Here is a 15,846-nt window from a genome sequence, read left to right as displayed (position 1 = left end):
TGAATATTTTATAAGATTTGCTTTAGATAAAATATGGTATTTTATGTTATTAATTTTTGGGCAGAAACATCTAAAAGAATATTTTACTACTCACATACCAAAAAAAAAAATCAGTAGAATTGAGTGAACGAAATTCACTTTTCAGTAACCTAATGAATACTTTGCATTAAGACTATGACTAAGTTCATAGTCAATGAAATTATTTCATGAACCCAATGATATTTTTCGTTATTGTAATGAATTTTAGATATAATAACGAAACATATCATATATGAATATACATATATGAATAAGAAATGTTTCGTTAATATGTCGAAAATTCATTAAAATAACGCAAAATATCATAGGATTCATGAAATTATTTCATTGGCTCAAGTGTAATGAAAAGTTTCGTTAAAATTATGCAGCTTTTTCCAACAAACGTTTGTTTCTTATCTCTCTCACTCACTTAAATTTTTAAGATTTTTTTGTTTAGAAAATAACCCTTAATATAATATTTTACTACTTACTAATAGATCCTACAAATTTTATCTCTTACCTTTCTCTTTATCTGTTAACTTTAATAACTGTCAACCACTTTTCCTAAAATCCGTTTATTTGTTTGCCATATAAACCCCTTGTTCTTTCTACTCACTTGTTTGAAATTCCTTATTCCGTAGCACCCACTCTCCCCTACTTAGCCACTAGCACTCCTTTTTCCATACCACTTCACTTCTCTCTATCTCTCTCTCTCTCTTTATCTCTCTCTTTATTAATAATAACATTAAATATCCGTAGAAATAAACATAGGTCTGATTATAATCTAGCATTTCGCATTTGTCCCAAGATTTTTTCTATAATATCTTCTAAATGACCTAGCGAAAAAATCTGAAGGAATTTTCTACAATTTTTCTTAAAAGGTCTAGCCATAGAATTTTTTGTCTTTTTGTAGTGTATTGAGAATATTAGAAAATATCTCATGCCTTTCTTGAAAGCTTGAAACAAAATTTATCAAAGCCTATTTAAAATCTCCAGACAACCCATATATGGGAGATTTTCCCAATATTTACAAGATGGTTTCTCTCTGCGTTCCCCTCTCTTTCGATGTTCTACAATGAGTTTCTTTTATGAAACAATAATCTTTTTAATAATTTTGTGAGTGTGTTTTTTTAATATAGCTTCATTCTCTTTCCTTCACTCTCTCTCTCTCCCCCCAAATAGCTGATGAGATACGTGTTAAGAAAACCGATTTACCCGTTATGCCACCCGTCGAAATGGCCAATCCCCTAAGTGATGATTTAGATGATATCAGCAGCGATGACAATGATTCCAATTATTCCAAGGATACAGCCGATGATGTTGAAGATGAAGATGATGAAGATGATTTATTGGCCGACGATGAAGAGGATGAAATGGCTGCCGATGAGGCTACCGCCACTGGAGATGATGTAAATGCTGAATATGATTCGGGAGAGGATAATTATGAGGAGGATGCTGTTGATTCATATGATCAACAAGGTAGCTCTAGTGGTGCCAAACCATCGAATAAACCCAACTCAAAGGATGAAAAGTCAAGTGGATCGTTGTTGGATGGCGGTGCTGGAGGCAAGAGTAGCAGCAGCAACAACAACAATGGTGATTTACCAATGCCACCAACAACCGGACAACCCACACCCGATCCCTACTTTACCCATTTCGATCCACACTATGAACACCAGAGCTACAAAGTAAGTCAAAAAGTAAGTGTTATCATATGCTTAGGCATCTTATTTATCAAAACCAAATAAATTCTAAAAAAAGGAAGCCCAACAGCGCCTCGAGGAATCGCATCGTGAAAAGGTGACACGTGTCATGAAGGATTGGTCCGATTTGGAAGAGAAATATCAAGATATGCGTTTGGCCGATCCCAAGGCAGCCCAGAGTTTCAAGCAACGTATGACTGCTCGTTTCCAGGTATGCAACAAAAAAATATATATTAACTTTTTCCTTGTATCCTAAGGACTTCCTGGTATTTAGCATTTCCCAGGAAGTTAAGGACTATCTATCTATACTATCTTTCCATTTCCATTTTACCTAAATGTTCAATAGATAAGTTTACCATTAGGTTTCTGTTAGTTAGTATTTTTCGTTTATGCTTTTTTTTATTTTTATTAGCGATATTCTCATTTTGCTTGAAGCTTTTAATATTCTTGCCCTAACATGGTTTCGTTTTTATTTGCTACTATCAGGGTTCATTTCATTAACCTTTCACTTGGATTAAATCTTTGATTAGTATTCCATTTTGTGTTTCCTTGTCCCCCTCCGCGACGCCAAAATCTTAAAAATCCAAGACGACTTGGCTTCTTTAGTTACGCTAATGTTATTGTCTTACTCTACCATTATCTGTTATTATTCTCTCTAATTCTTTTCCCTATACTCATTATTAGTACTCTTATTCTTATTGTTGTTGTTGTTGCTGTTATTGCTCTCTATTACTATCATTGTCACTCTATTGTTCTGTTCTGTTACTCTTGTTGTTTAGTTATACGTTTATACATCCATATCTATATCTATCTCTCTATATATATATACATACATGTTTTAGTTGTAGTTGTGCATAATAATGGGAGCGAAAGAATCATCAGATATGACGCTTTTTGTTTGTAGTATGGTGATATACAACATTGAGAACATACAACATACATACATACATACAAATATCAAAACAAAATCTACATACTTACTTACTTCTATAGCCAATGTAACATTGTGTCTAAGTAATCAGTAATCGTTATTAACCATCGCAATTTACTTACTCACTCTCTCTCTCTCGCTCATATTGATAATAATGATATATTGAATAGATTCAATTCGCTTTTTTCATATACATTGGCTAGTAATCGGATTAATAACAAAGTGAAGGAAACTTCTATATATATTTTTTTTCAAAAAAAGCTTTTATCGCTTTGTCGCTGCGCATATATAGATAATCCAAAATAACATATAAAATATACAATAAATATTTCTTTATACAAAGTACTAATTATAACAATTAATATAGTAATTATTATTAATATGAATATGTGCAAGCTCTATGTTGGTTGGCCTCAATTACAATGCATTATAGGATGTGATTAATGGGGGAGAATCCTAGAGGAAAATTTCAATAGAACGAACATGCAAATGAAATATTTATCAATATTCCTGTGATAAATTTCTCAACAAAACTATTCGGCAGAAATATTTTAGGCATTTACCCGATGAACTTATGTGCAAACTGTGTTCGTTTGAAAGACGATTCATGGTTATATTATTGACCAAATTTTAGATGTCTGACAGTGAAATAAAACATGAAACGTGAGTCAGTTGTTTAACCCAGTGTTGGCAAAAAGAAAATAGCTAAAAAGCACCCTATATAATTGCTTTACATTTGGTTGGAAACCCGTATCAACTAAGAATGACTTTAAAAGGACGGTCCTCGCTTCATTGCTACCACCACGATGCTTACCAAAATCTCCGGATATCAATCCGGTGGAGTTTTACGCCCGGGGCATTTCGGAGAGTTAGGTTGGTTCTGCAAAACATCAAATTTTATTTTTATAGACAATTTTGCCAAAATGTTATTTCGATAGAGAATTTTGTGAAATGTTTAGTTCTATAGAAAATTTTGTCAAAATTTTTTTCTATAAAAAACTTTGTCAAAATTTTATTTCTATAGATAATTTTGTCAAAATTTTATTTCTATAGAAATTTTTCTCAAAATTTTATAGAAAAATTTTTTTCTTTTATTTCTATAGAAATTTTTGTCAAAATTCTATAGAAAAATTTATTAAAATTTTATTTCTTTGGAAAATTTTGTCAAAATTGTATTTCCATAGAAAACTTTTTTTCAAGATTTTATTTCTATAGAAAATTTTGTGAAAATTTAACTTCTATAGGAAATGTTGTGAAAATTTTATTTCTATAGAAAATTTTATCAAAATTTTATGTCTATAGGAATTTTTGTCAAAATTTTATTTCTATATAACATTTTGTCAACTATTTATTTTAATATAAAATTTTGTCAAAATTTTATTTATATAGAAAATTTTGTCAATATTTTATTTTTATAGAAAATTTTATTTCTATAGAAAACTTTGACAAAATTTTATTTCTATAGAAAATTTTGTCAAAATTTTGTTTCTATAGAAATTTTTGTCAAAATTTTTTTTCTATAGAAAATTTTGTCAAAATTTAGAAAATTTTGTCAAAATTTATTTATTTCAATAGAAAATTTTGTCAACATTTTATTTATATTGAAAATTTTGTCAACATTTTATTTCTATAGATTTTTTTTTTAATTTTAATTTCTATAGAAAATGTTGTCAAATTGTTATTTCTATAGAAAATTTTGTCAAAATTTTATGTCTATAGACAATTTTTCTACAAAATTTTATTTCTACAAAATTTGACAATTTTTATTTCTATCGAAAATGTTGTCAAAATTTTAGTTCTACAACATTTTTTTCCAAATTTTATGTCTACAGAAAATTTTGTAAAAATTTTATATCTATAGAAAATTTTGTCAAAATTGTTGTTCTATAGATTTTTTTTTTCAAAATTTTATTTATATATAACATTTTGTCAACAATTTATTTCAATAGAAAATTTTGTCAAAATTTTATTTCTACAGAAAATATTTTCAAAATTTTATTTCTACAAACAACGTTGTCAAATTTTTATTTCTATCGAGAATGTTGTCAAAATTTTTGTTCTGTAACATTTTTTTTTCAAAATTTTATGTCTACAGAAAAAAACTATTTCTATAGAAAAAATTAGAAAAAAAAATTATTTCTATATCAATTTTGTCAAAATATTATTTTCTTGGAAAATGTTGTCAATATTTTATTTCTAAGAAATTTTTGTCAAAATTTTAATTCTATAGAAAATTTTTTCAAAATTTTATTTCTGTAGAAAATTTTGTCAACATTTTATTTCTCTAGAAAATTAGCTTGCGAGGCCTCTAAGAGAAGCAACTTTCATCCGATACGGCTGAAATTTTGGTACATGGTGTAAGTGTATGGTTTCTAATAACCATGCAAAAATTGGTCCATATCGGTCCATAATTATATATAGCCCCCATATAAACCGATCACCAGATTTGACCTCCGAAGCCTCTTGGAAGGCCAAAATTCATCTAATTCAGTTGAAATTTGGTACGTGATGTTAATATATGGCCTCAAACTCCCGTGCAAAAATTGGTCGAAATCGGTCCATAATTATATTTATATAGCCCCCATATAAACCGATCCCCTGATTTGACCTCCGGAGCCCCTTGGAAGAGAAAAATTCATCCGATTCGGTTGAAATTTGGTACGTGATGTTAGTATATGGTATCCAACAACCATGCAGGAATTGGTTCATATCAGTCCATAATTATATATAACCCCCATATAAATCGATCCCCAGATTTGACCTCCGGTGCCTTTTGGACAAGAAAAATCCATACGATCTGGTTGAAATTTTGTACGTGGTGGTGGTAGTATATGATATTTAACAACCATGCCAAAAGTGGTCCATATCAGTCCATAATTATATATAGCTCCCATATAAACCGATCCCCAGATTTGGTTTTGGAGCCTCTTGGAGGAGCAACTTTCAACCGAGTGAGTTGAAATTTGTGGATGACAGTCTTTCGTATAAGTTTCTACGCAATCCATGGTGGAGGGTACATAAGATTCGGCCTGGCCGAACTTACGGCTGTATATACTTGTTTGTCTATAGAAAATTTTGTCAAAATTTTATTTCTGCAATGTTGTCAAATTTTTATTTCTATAGAAAATGTTGTCAAAATTTTAGTTATATAACATTTTTTCCAAGATTTTATGTCTATAGACAATTTTATGAAAATTTTATGTCTATAGACATTGTTGTCAAAATCTTATTTCTATAGAAAATTTTGTCAAAATTTTATTTCAATAGAAAATTTTGTCAAAATTATATTTATATAGAAATTTTTGTCAAAATTTTATTTCTATAGAAAATTTTGTCAAAGTTTTATTTCTATAAAAAATTTTGTTTCTATAGAAAATTTTGTCAAAATTGTATGTCTATAGAACATTTTGTTTTAAGCTGAAAAAAACAGCAAAATTTGTTTCTATAGAAAATTTTAGTTCTATAGAACGATTTTTAACAAAATTTTATAGAAAAATTTGTCAAAATTTTATTTCTCTGAAAATTTCGTCAAAATTTTATTTCTATAGAAAATTATTTCAAAGTTTTTTGCCAAGATTTTATTTCTATAGAAAAATTTTTTAAAGTTTTATTTCTTCAAAAATTTCTCCAAATTTCATTTCTATAGAAAATTTTGGGAAAATTTTATGTCTACAGAAAATTTTGTCAAAATTTTATTTTTATGGAAAATTTTGTCAAAATTGTTGCTCTATAGAAAATTTGTTCGAAATTTTATTTCTATAGAAAATTGTTTCAAAACTTTATTTCTACAGAAAATTTTTTTTTCTATCGAAAATATTGTCAAATTTTTATTTCTATAGAAAATTTTGTCAAAATTTTATTCCTTTAGAAAATTTCTCAAAATTTCATTTCTATAGAAAATTTTATATCTACAGAAAATTTTGTCAAAATTTTATTTCTATAGAAAATTTTGTTAAAATTTTATTTCTAAATAAAACGTTAAATTGTATGTCTACAGAAAATGTTGTCAAAATTTTATTTTTATAGAAAATTTTGTCAAAATTTTATTTCTATACAAAATTTTGTCAATATTTTTTGTCTATAGAAAATTTTGTCAAAATTTTATTTCTGCAGACAATGTTGTCAAATTTTTATTTCTATAGAAAATGTTGTCAAAATTTTAGTTATATAACATTTTTTTCCAAGATTTTATGTCTCTAGACAATTTTATCAAAATTTTATGTCTATAGACATTTTTGTCAAAATTTTGTTTCTATAGAAAATTTTGTCAAAATTTTATTTCTATAGAAAATTTTGTCAAAATTTTATTTCTATAGAAAATTTTGTCAAAATTTTATTTCTATGGAAAATTTTGTCAAAATTTTATTTTACAGAAAATCATTACAAAATTTTATTTCTTTAGAAAATCGTTTCAAAATTTTATGTCTACAGAAAATGTTGTCAAAATTATATGTCTATAGAGAATTTTGTCAAAAATTTGTTTCTATAGAAAATTTTAGTTCTATAGAAAACTTTGACAAAATTTTATTTCTATCGAAAATTTTGTCAAAATTTTATTGAAAATTTGTCAAAATTTTATTTCTTTGAAAATTTTGTCAAAATTTTATTTCTATAGGAAATTTTGTCAAAATTTTATTTATATATAACATTTTGTCAACAATTTATGTCAATAGAAAATTTTGTCAAAATTTTATTTCTATAGATAATTTTGTCAACATTTTATTTCTATAGCAAATTTTGTCAAAAATTTGTTTCCATAGAAAATTTTAGTTCTATAGAAAACTTTGACAAAATTTTATTTCTATTGAAAATTTTGTCAAAATTTTGTAGAAAATTTATCAAAATTTTATTTCTTTGAAAATTTTGTCAAAATTTTATTTCTATAGAAAATTATTTTAAAGTTTTTTGTCAAGATTTTATTTCTATAGAAAATTGTTTCAAAATTTTATTTCTTTAAAAAATTTCTCAAAATTTCATTTTTATAGAAAATTTTGGGAAAATGTTATGTCTACAGAAAATTTTGTCAAAATTTTATTTCTATAGAAAATTTTATCAAAATTTTATTTCTATAGAAAATAATTTCAAAGTATTTTGTCCAGATTTTATTTCTATAGAAAATTTTATCAAAACTTTATTTCTATACAAAAATTTGTCAAAATTTCATTTCTATCGAAAATATTGTCAAATTTTTATTTCGATAGAAAATTATGTCAAATTTTATTTCTTTAGTAAATTTCTCAAAATTATACTTCAATAGAAAAATTTTCAAAATTTTAGTTCTGTAACATTTTTTTTCAAGATTTTATGTCTATAGACAATTTTATCAAAATTTTATGTCTATAGACATCTTTGTCAAAATTTTATTTCTATAGAAAGTTTTGTCAAAATTTTATTTCTATAGAAAATTTTGTCAAAATTTTATTTCTATAGAAAATTTTGTCAATATTTTATTTCTATGGAAAATTTTGTCAAAATTTTATTTTATAGAAAATCATTTCAAAATTTTATTTCTTTAGAAAATCGTTTCAAAATTTTATGTCTACAGAAAATGTTGTCAAAATTGTATGTCTATAGAAAATTTTGTCAAAATTGTATTTCTATAGAAAATTTGTCGGCAATTTTTTTCAAAATCCGGTCTAAAATAAAGATGTGATCTGTGCCGAATGGAATCGTCCAATGCTATATTTATGAGAACTTTTCCATTGCCAAATCAGGTGTAGACATGTAGCGCCTGAAAGTATACAAAGAAATTATTCTGTAGTTGGTAATCCAAGTCACTCCGCTGACCTACCAATTTCAATGAGTGATTTTCGTGATGTTGTTGCAATTCTAACTTTGCGACACTTAGTTTTTGAGTCGAGGTCTTTTAACAATTCCATAGAAATAAAAATGTTTGTCCTTTCAGGACCTTCGTTAAGGAGTTTGAAGAACTGTTTCAATTAAATTATTCTAAAATTTCCCATGATCAATAAGCAGTAGAAGAATATATAGAGATGTCTATTTTAGACCCTTGTCTCTTTTCCTCAGCTCTATATTTAGGCCTAGACTTCAGGTATACAAATAAAAATCAATTGGCCAAATTTCTCTATTGACTCTTAAGAGCACACAGAGCATAAAAATTCAAAAGAGAACAATATTCTCCTGTAGATGATCTAAGCTACCACATGAGGTTCATTTTCACCATCATTCTCACCTCATTGAATTGAACAAATTTCTTCATTACTCTTTCTTTTTCGAAGAAAAATGATAAATATTCTCTTACTGATGATCATGAAGCTATCATATGAGGTTAATTTATTTTCCACCACTCTCACGTCACTCCTCTCACCAACACCTTTGGCAAAGCATATTCAATTTTTTTCTCTTGGAAATTTCCACCTCCACCACTTGCAAAACACACTCCCCTTATTTCCTACTAAAGATTCCGATGACAATCATAATCACCATAATTCTGCATGCCAAGGGGGATAATTATCCATGCAAGAGGCTTGTGTAACTAGCTTGAGCGAGCACTGTAGATAAACATTACATTTAGATATATAGAGGCTTTAAATAAAATCGCTTAACGAAATTCATTACATCATTTACTAACCGAAAGTAAAATCGATTCGAAATATGAAAAATCAGTAGAAAAAAAAAATAAAACAAAAAAAAACTTTACGAAACTCACCACCACCACCACTCAAAAGTCATTGCAAAATTGCTCAAAACTCAAATCAAACAACACCAAAAGTATGTCAACTTCCTTCTGATAGTCTTTCTCTCTTAAATGTGCAATACATCTTTATATGGGAATGTAATTTTAGACTTCTGTTCAGGCACTCGAAGAAGAAGGCAATGCTGAGAAGCATCAATTGGCTGCCATGCATCAGCAACGTGTTTTGGCCCATATCAATCAACGCAAACGGGAAGCTATGACCTGCTACACTCAAGCCTTGACTGAGCAACCACCCAATGTAAGTGCGGGCTACCTTTAGCTGTTTACAAAATCTAAAAAATTTTCCATTGCATACTTTCAGGCTCACCATGTTGAGAAATGCCTGCAGAAACTGTTGCGTGCTCTTCATAAGGATCGTGCCCATGCTTTGGCCCATTATCGTCATCTCTTGAATTCTGGTGGTGCTGGTGGTTTGGAAGCTGCTGCTTCTGAAAGACCTCGTACCTTGGAACGTTTGATTGATATCGATCGTGCTGTTAACCAATCGATGACTATGCTGAAACGTTATCCCGAATTATCCAACAAGATCTCTCAACTAATGAACGATTACATTTTGGCCTTACGCAGCAAAGATGATATTCCCGGCTCCTCTTTGGGTATGAGCGAAGAAGCTGAAGCTGCTATTTTGGATAAATATCGCATTGAGATTGAACGTAAAGTTGCTGAAAAGGAACGTCTACGCTTGGCCGAAAAACAACGCAAAGAACAACGGGCTGCCGAACGTGAAAAGTTGCGTGAAGAGAAATTACGTTTGGAAGCCAAGAAAGTTGATGATATGGTTAAGGCTGAACAAGATTCACAGGCATTCACCAGTGAAGAATCGAAGACCAGCAAAGATGAATCCATGGTAGATCCCACAAAGATGGCTCACAGTGATAAAGATTCAGCAGCAGAGGAATATGTGGAAGCCACACTCAGGTATTTAGCCCAGCATCCATAGTAACTGCCTCTTCTAACTCTTCTTTTATTTTTTTTGCTTTTACTTTCAGCACCAAAACCCAAACCATCCTGCCCACCGTGGATGATGAGGCCGTTCAACGTGCTGTCGAAGATGTTGCTGCCGCTGTTGCCCATCAGGAAGCTGAACCATCCGTCCAGCATTTCATGTCACATGATTTGGGCCATCGCGAATCGGTATTTCGTGTACGTTCTCTGTACCCGTATTTACCTAAAATCTATCCTTTTTCTTTACAGAGCTTCTCTCTGCGCAGAGAATTCTCTCATTCATCATCTGCGCATGCGAATAAAGAGGGACGCAATGTCTACTTTACATTGTCCTTTGCTGGCATTGCTCTTATGGCTGCCATCTTTGTGGGTATTGCTGTTGCCAAGTGGAGAACAGCACGTTCGCCCCATGCGCAAGGTTTTATTGAAGTTGATCAGGTGAGTTGCAATGTGAAATATGCCAAATTCTAGGATACTTCGTAGGGAAAATCAAAGTGTGGGAACTGTAGGCTTGAAATTGTCAGTGTGGAACCGCAAGGTTTAGGTGTGGGATCTATAGGCTCAAAGGTATCAGGGAGGAATTTCTAAACTCGAAGATCTCTCTTTGCGTTGAGACTATAGGCCCCACGGTCTCAGTGTGGGATCTATAGACTCGAAGGTGTGGGATTTATAGGCTCGAAGCTATCATGGAGGGAATTCTATACTCGAAGATCGCAATGAGGGAACTGTGGACCAGAAGATCTCAGTGATGGAACTATATGTCCTAAGGTCGCAAGAAGCAAATTCTAAGCACGGAAGTCTCAGAAAGGGAAGTGTAAACTTGAGGATCTCATTGAGGGAACTATAGACCTAAAGGTCTACAGTTCCCAGCATGCAGGAACGCTTCTTTAGAACATAAGAAAATTTTATCGCCGAACAGAAAACAGAATGACGATCAGAAGTTTCAATTCTTAGGAATGTTCACAATCTTCGGTTTTAGTACCCACATTTTCCCTATTGCCTTTTGCACGAGTACAGGGTAACCGTGGATTTTCTTGTCCTTTCTTAGCTTTAAGTTCAGTCTCCTGTCCAATATAACCCCAAGGTATTTTGCACACTCACCAACGGCAATTTCGATACCACCTAAGAAAATAGGCTTGACCATGGGAAAACTTTCACAAATGCTGTCAAACTAAATTAAAAAATGTTCAGGATTTCTTTTATTCAAAATTTGGTTTTCTACAATAGGTTTACGACTTTTGCGACATACGTATTATACCGTCGCAAATGTATGTCGCAAAAGTCACAGTTTGTGACAGGCCAACCCTGGATATGAGACCGGTCCGTATTCCGACTTATCGTTGATTATTTTCTAGTATTCCAAAACTCAAGATCGAAGATCTCTCTTTGTGATGAGACTATAGGCCCCAAGGTCTCAGGATGATACTGCTATAGAGTTTCTGTCTCCTTACCGAATCTGTGTTTCGTTGGAACACGTTGCCAATGACGGCGATACAATCAATGGATTAACCGAGAATAACCCGAGATTATATTTTATTAATGGATAGATGTGATGAGGATCCTGTCGTATTTCGACTTATCGTTAATTATTTTCTTGTATTCTAATACGTTTCGTGAAAGTGCCGCTTCCAGTGCGTTTAGCTATCACTACATGTTCCCTGACCTTGGGCTATTGCTGAGACATGATGCAGGATTCTGCTGTGGTCAAGCAATTAGAAAATGGCCGCAGTGTTTGGGTCCACCATAAGAACTCCCAGTTCCGACCTTCTATCCATTACTGATCTTATGGAGTAAGGATTATTTCCCTGTGTTATATATGTACGAAAGGTTCCAGACTCCCAAGACTAACCTTCTGGAATCACGAATTCACGCCCTATGGAAATTTGTTCAGTGATTGCAATTCGTTTGCTATGTCTTCTATCCATTACTGATCTTTTGGAGTAGGGATTATTTCCCTGTGTTATATATGTACGAAAGTTTCCAGTCTCCCAAGACTAACCTTCTGGAATTACGAATTCACGCCCTATGGAAATTTGTTCAGTGATTTCAATTGGTTTGCTGTGTCTTGTGATTGCTCCCATTCCCACAAAATCGTCAATCTTAAAGCCACCATAGCCTACTCGGTTTTGTGTCCGCATAAGTCTGCAATCCATTGTCATTTTCACAGTTCTAGTTAACGTGACCCTCATTGCCTCATTGATGCTTTCGTTTTGTTTCTCTACCATCATAAACTCCAATATAGTTTTCAAAGCTCTAATTTGGCTTGTTCTCGTCACCACATCTGAAACCACAGACTCCCAGATTTTTTCTGGCATCGGAAACTCACACTCTGTAGTCAAGGTCGCGTGTGACATTCGATCGCGATTTAGTGGTGCATCCGTCATTACTGCCAAGGTGTCCCCTATTAGGTAAAGTTAGGTAGCCTATTCCTTCAGGTTCACTTAGACCATTCTGATACGACAGCGCGGTGAACTTCTGCTTCCCGATTTCATGTTTAGTTCAATGAAAAATATGCTCCTTTCTATAGCCTAGTACGAACATTGTTTCATTTTAAGGTGTAGCCATTTAGAGAAATTTCGACATCAATACTGAGAGAGGAATTAATCACCACTGATAAACTTTGTTCGGTCGAAAGTGGTACCCTGAGCATTGCGCCATTACGATTCCCTAGGTGCCCCTATTATCGTTCGATAGTTTGTTATGTTTCTTATTTCCACCTATTCTCTCAACACCCACACGCAGAGAAGGAATATGATCACCTTAAACATATTTCAAGAGCAAAATGTTATTTGTGGACGGTGAACAAGGAACATTTTTGTCGCCAAAATGTTGTTTTCTCGGCAAACATATACATAGTTGACGAAATCAGATACATAGTTGAACAGAACATAAAATTCCGACAAACATGTTAGATGTTCCCCGTCAAAAAATAATATTTTGCTCTTAAAACATGTTTGAGGTGATTACATTCCTTCTCTGGGTGCCTAATCTAACGACGGTTAAGTCGGTGCCCTTTTGGTCAAAATGTCTATAGACCCAAATTTCTTTCTCATTTCCGAAGCATTCGTTAACACACATGCCTATTAGCTCTAGCAGATTTAAAGACATATCTGTGTCGAGTAAGAGAGACGACCATTCGGAAAGATTCGCCAAGATTGGAATCAGCGCCTGGAAACAAATTAATCGTAAAGGTGAAACCTGAACACCCCTCATTTTGAAGGTGTGTGTGTGTGTAGAATGTTGCTCCTATTTTAATTTTGGAATTCACTCTTCAGTTGTCAAAATGCCGTCCAAGCAAGAAGAGCAGCGTATCAAAATTTTGCTCGCGCATCGCGAAAATCCGAGCTACTCGCACGCAAAGATGGCAAAATCGCTAAAAGTTGCCAAATCAACCGTTACAAATGTAATTAAAGTGTTTGGGGAACGTTTGTCGACAGCCAGGAAGTCCGGATCGGGGGGAAATCGAAAACCGGAAGCCGCTGAGACGACAAAGAGAGTTGCCGGTAGTTTCAAGCGAAACCCTAACCTCTCTCTCCGAGATGCCGCAAATAAATTGGGTGTATCGTCTACAACCGTGCATCGAGCCAAAAAACGAGCCGGACTATCGACTTACAAGAAGGTAGTGACTCCAAATCGCGATGATAAACAAAATATGACGGCCAAAGCGCGATCCCGGAGGCTGTACACGACGATGCTGACGAAGTTTGACTGCGTGGTAATGGACGACGAAACCTACGTCAAAGACGCCTACAAGCAGCTTCCGGGACAAGAGTTTTATACGGCAAAAGGAAGGGGAAAGGTAGCAGATATTTTCAAGCACATAAAACTGTCAAAGCTCGCAAAGAAATATCTGGTTTGGCAAGCCATCTGCACCTGTGGCTTAAAAAGCAGCATTTTCTTAGCTTCCGGGACTGTCAACCAAGAAATTTACGTGAAGGTGTGTTTGAATAAACGTCTGCTGCCTTTCCTGAAGAAACACGCTTGTTCCGTACTGTTTTGGCCGGATTTGGCATCTTGTCATTACGGTAAAAAGGCCATGGAGTGGTATGCCGCCAACAACTTGCAGGTGGTTCCCAAGGACAAGAACCCTCCCAACACGCCAGAGCTCCGCCCAATTGAGAAATACTGGGCTATTGTCAAGCGGAATCTAAAGAAGACCAAAAAAACTGCTAAGGACGAGCAGCAGTTCAAGGCAAACTGGCTTTCTGCGGCGAAGAAGCTGGCTGTACAAAATCTGATGGCAGGTGTCAAGCGTGAGGCCCGGCAAACCAAAAAAACTTCTAAGAACGAGCAGCAGTTCAAGGCAAACTGGCTTTCTGCGGCGAAGAAGGTGGACAAGGTGGCTGTACAAAATCTGATGGCAGGTGTCAAGCGTGAGGCCCGGCAATTCGGATTTGGAAAAGCGAAAGCCTAACTGAATATTTTTCCTGCATTTTATACTAATTGAACTTGAAAAAGAAATTTAGATTTTTTAAATAAACGATTTCACCGATTTACACGCGTTTTCCCTTGACCAAATTTTGACCGTATCACCCTTTATTTAAGTGTTTGTCCGCCGACATGAGAAAGGGAAACCTGGATCTGTTTTTCAACCTAACTTAAACTAACCTTACTAAACCTAATAACCTACTGGCATCTTACCACAATAGGCTATCTTAGTACAATTGGTGATTATGTTACCTTTTCTCCGGATGCACTTTCAAGCTCCCAGACCTTGTTCTGTCAAATGTCATCCTTAGGCATTACACTGACCTCCGGCCCTTCTTGTTACTATCCATATCTTGCAGAGGTATTATAACTTCGTCTGCGCATTCGATGGATCCAAATATCCCAATTTTTGTGTTTTCTAAATTGCATTTTTTCTATTGAGTGCAAACGTACTCATTACGAATTTCAGTGTGTAAAACAAGCCTCCATGCAATGCAATTCAAAGTCATCCACTGGGCTACAAACTTCAGGGCTTTGGACAATAACCAATTAGTCGTCTAAGCTTTCCTTGGCCAACGACATAAAAAGGTGGGAATCCCTCAAGAAAGGGGGATTTAAGAAACGTACTATACTAAGGTGGTTCCCATAACTTAACTGCTTAATTTGCAATGACTTCTGATCGGATAAAACCAAATTTGATATCTTGCCACTTTGTGCAAGCGAAACAACTCCTTGGTTCTTTGCGATCTAACCTTTTTTGTGTATCGATGGGTTTTTGCAGTTTTGGGGACTTCAAAGGCTTTAGCCTATTTTCATTTCACTAGAGCGAAATGGAATTTTATTTGTGATCACCCCATGAAAATCCAAACTTTTATCAATATCCTCGAAAAATAAAAAATTTTTTATGAGATCTTTTTTCTTCTCATATCGCCTAACCTATGTATCCAAGAGCGAAAAGGAGCTTAATTAATGATCACCCCAAGAAAATCCAAAAAAAAAAATTGTATATAAAAAAGTTATTTAGCTCATATTACCTAAAGTAGAGCGCAAAAGAGGGTAATTCGTAATCACCCCAAGAAAATCTGAAAAAGCCAAATCTATGC

The 15,846-nt window shown here is 33.0% G+C and overlaps 1 protein-coding gene across 9 annotated transcripts in view; it reads left to right on the top strand.

The window, feature by feature from the left end:
* The window catches only part of Appl (amyloid-beta-like protein), a 524,229-nt gene that overhangs the window by 496,610 nt on the left and 11,773 nt on the right, over positions 1-15,846 (top strand). For 5 of the 9 annotated variants that reach the window (XM_075300177.1, XM_075300179.1, XM_075300184.1 and 2 more), the window contains 6 exons: positions 1,201-1,718; positions 1,780-1,932; positions 9,459-9,608; positions 9,672-10,288; positions 10,360-10,504; positions 10,565-10,753. In XM_075300177.1, coding sequence (XP_075156292.1) covers positions 1,201-1,718; positions 1,780-1,932; positions 9,459-9,608; positions 9,672-10,288; positions 10,360-10,504; positions 10,565-10,753 — 1,772 coding nt within the window. The remainder of the gene's footprint in view (positions 1-1,200; positions 1,719-1,779; positions 1,933-9,458; positions 9,609-9,671; positions 10,289-10,359; positions 10,505-10,564; positions 10,754-15,846) is intronic. The other 4 variants (XM_075300185.1, XM_075300181.1, XM_075300180.1 and 1 more) reach the window with 3 other exon arrangements.

Source organism: Haematobia irritans, chromosome 3 (assembly GCF_050003625.1).
Source record: "Haematobia irritans isolate KBUSLIRL chromosome 3, ASM5000362v1, whole genome shotgun sequence".
NCBI classification, from domain to species: Eukaryota; Metazoa; Arthropoda; class Insecta; order Diptera; family Muscidae; genus Haematobia; species Haematobia irritans.
This window is presented reverse-complemented; position numbering and strand designations above follow the sequence as displayed.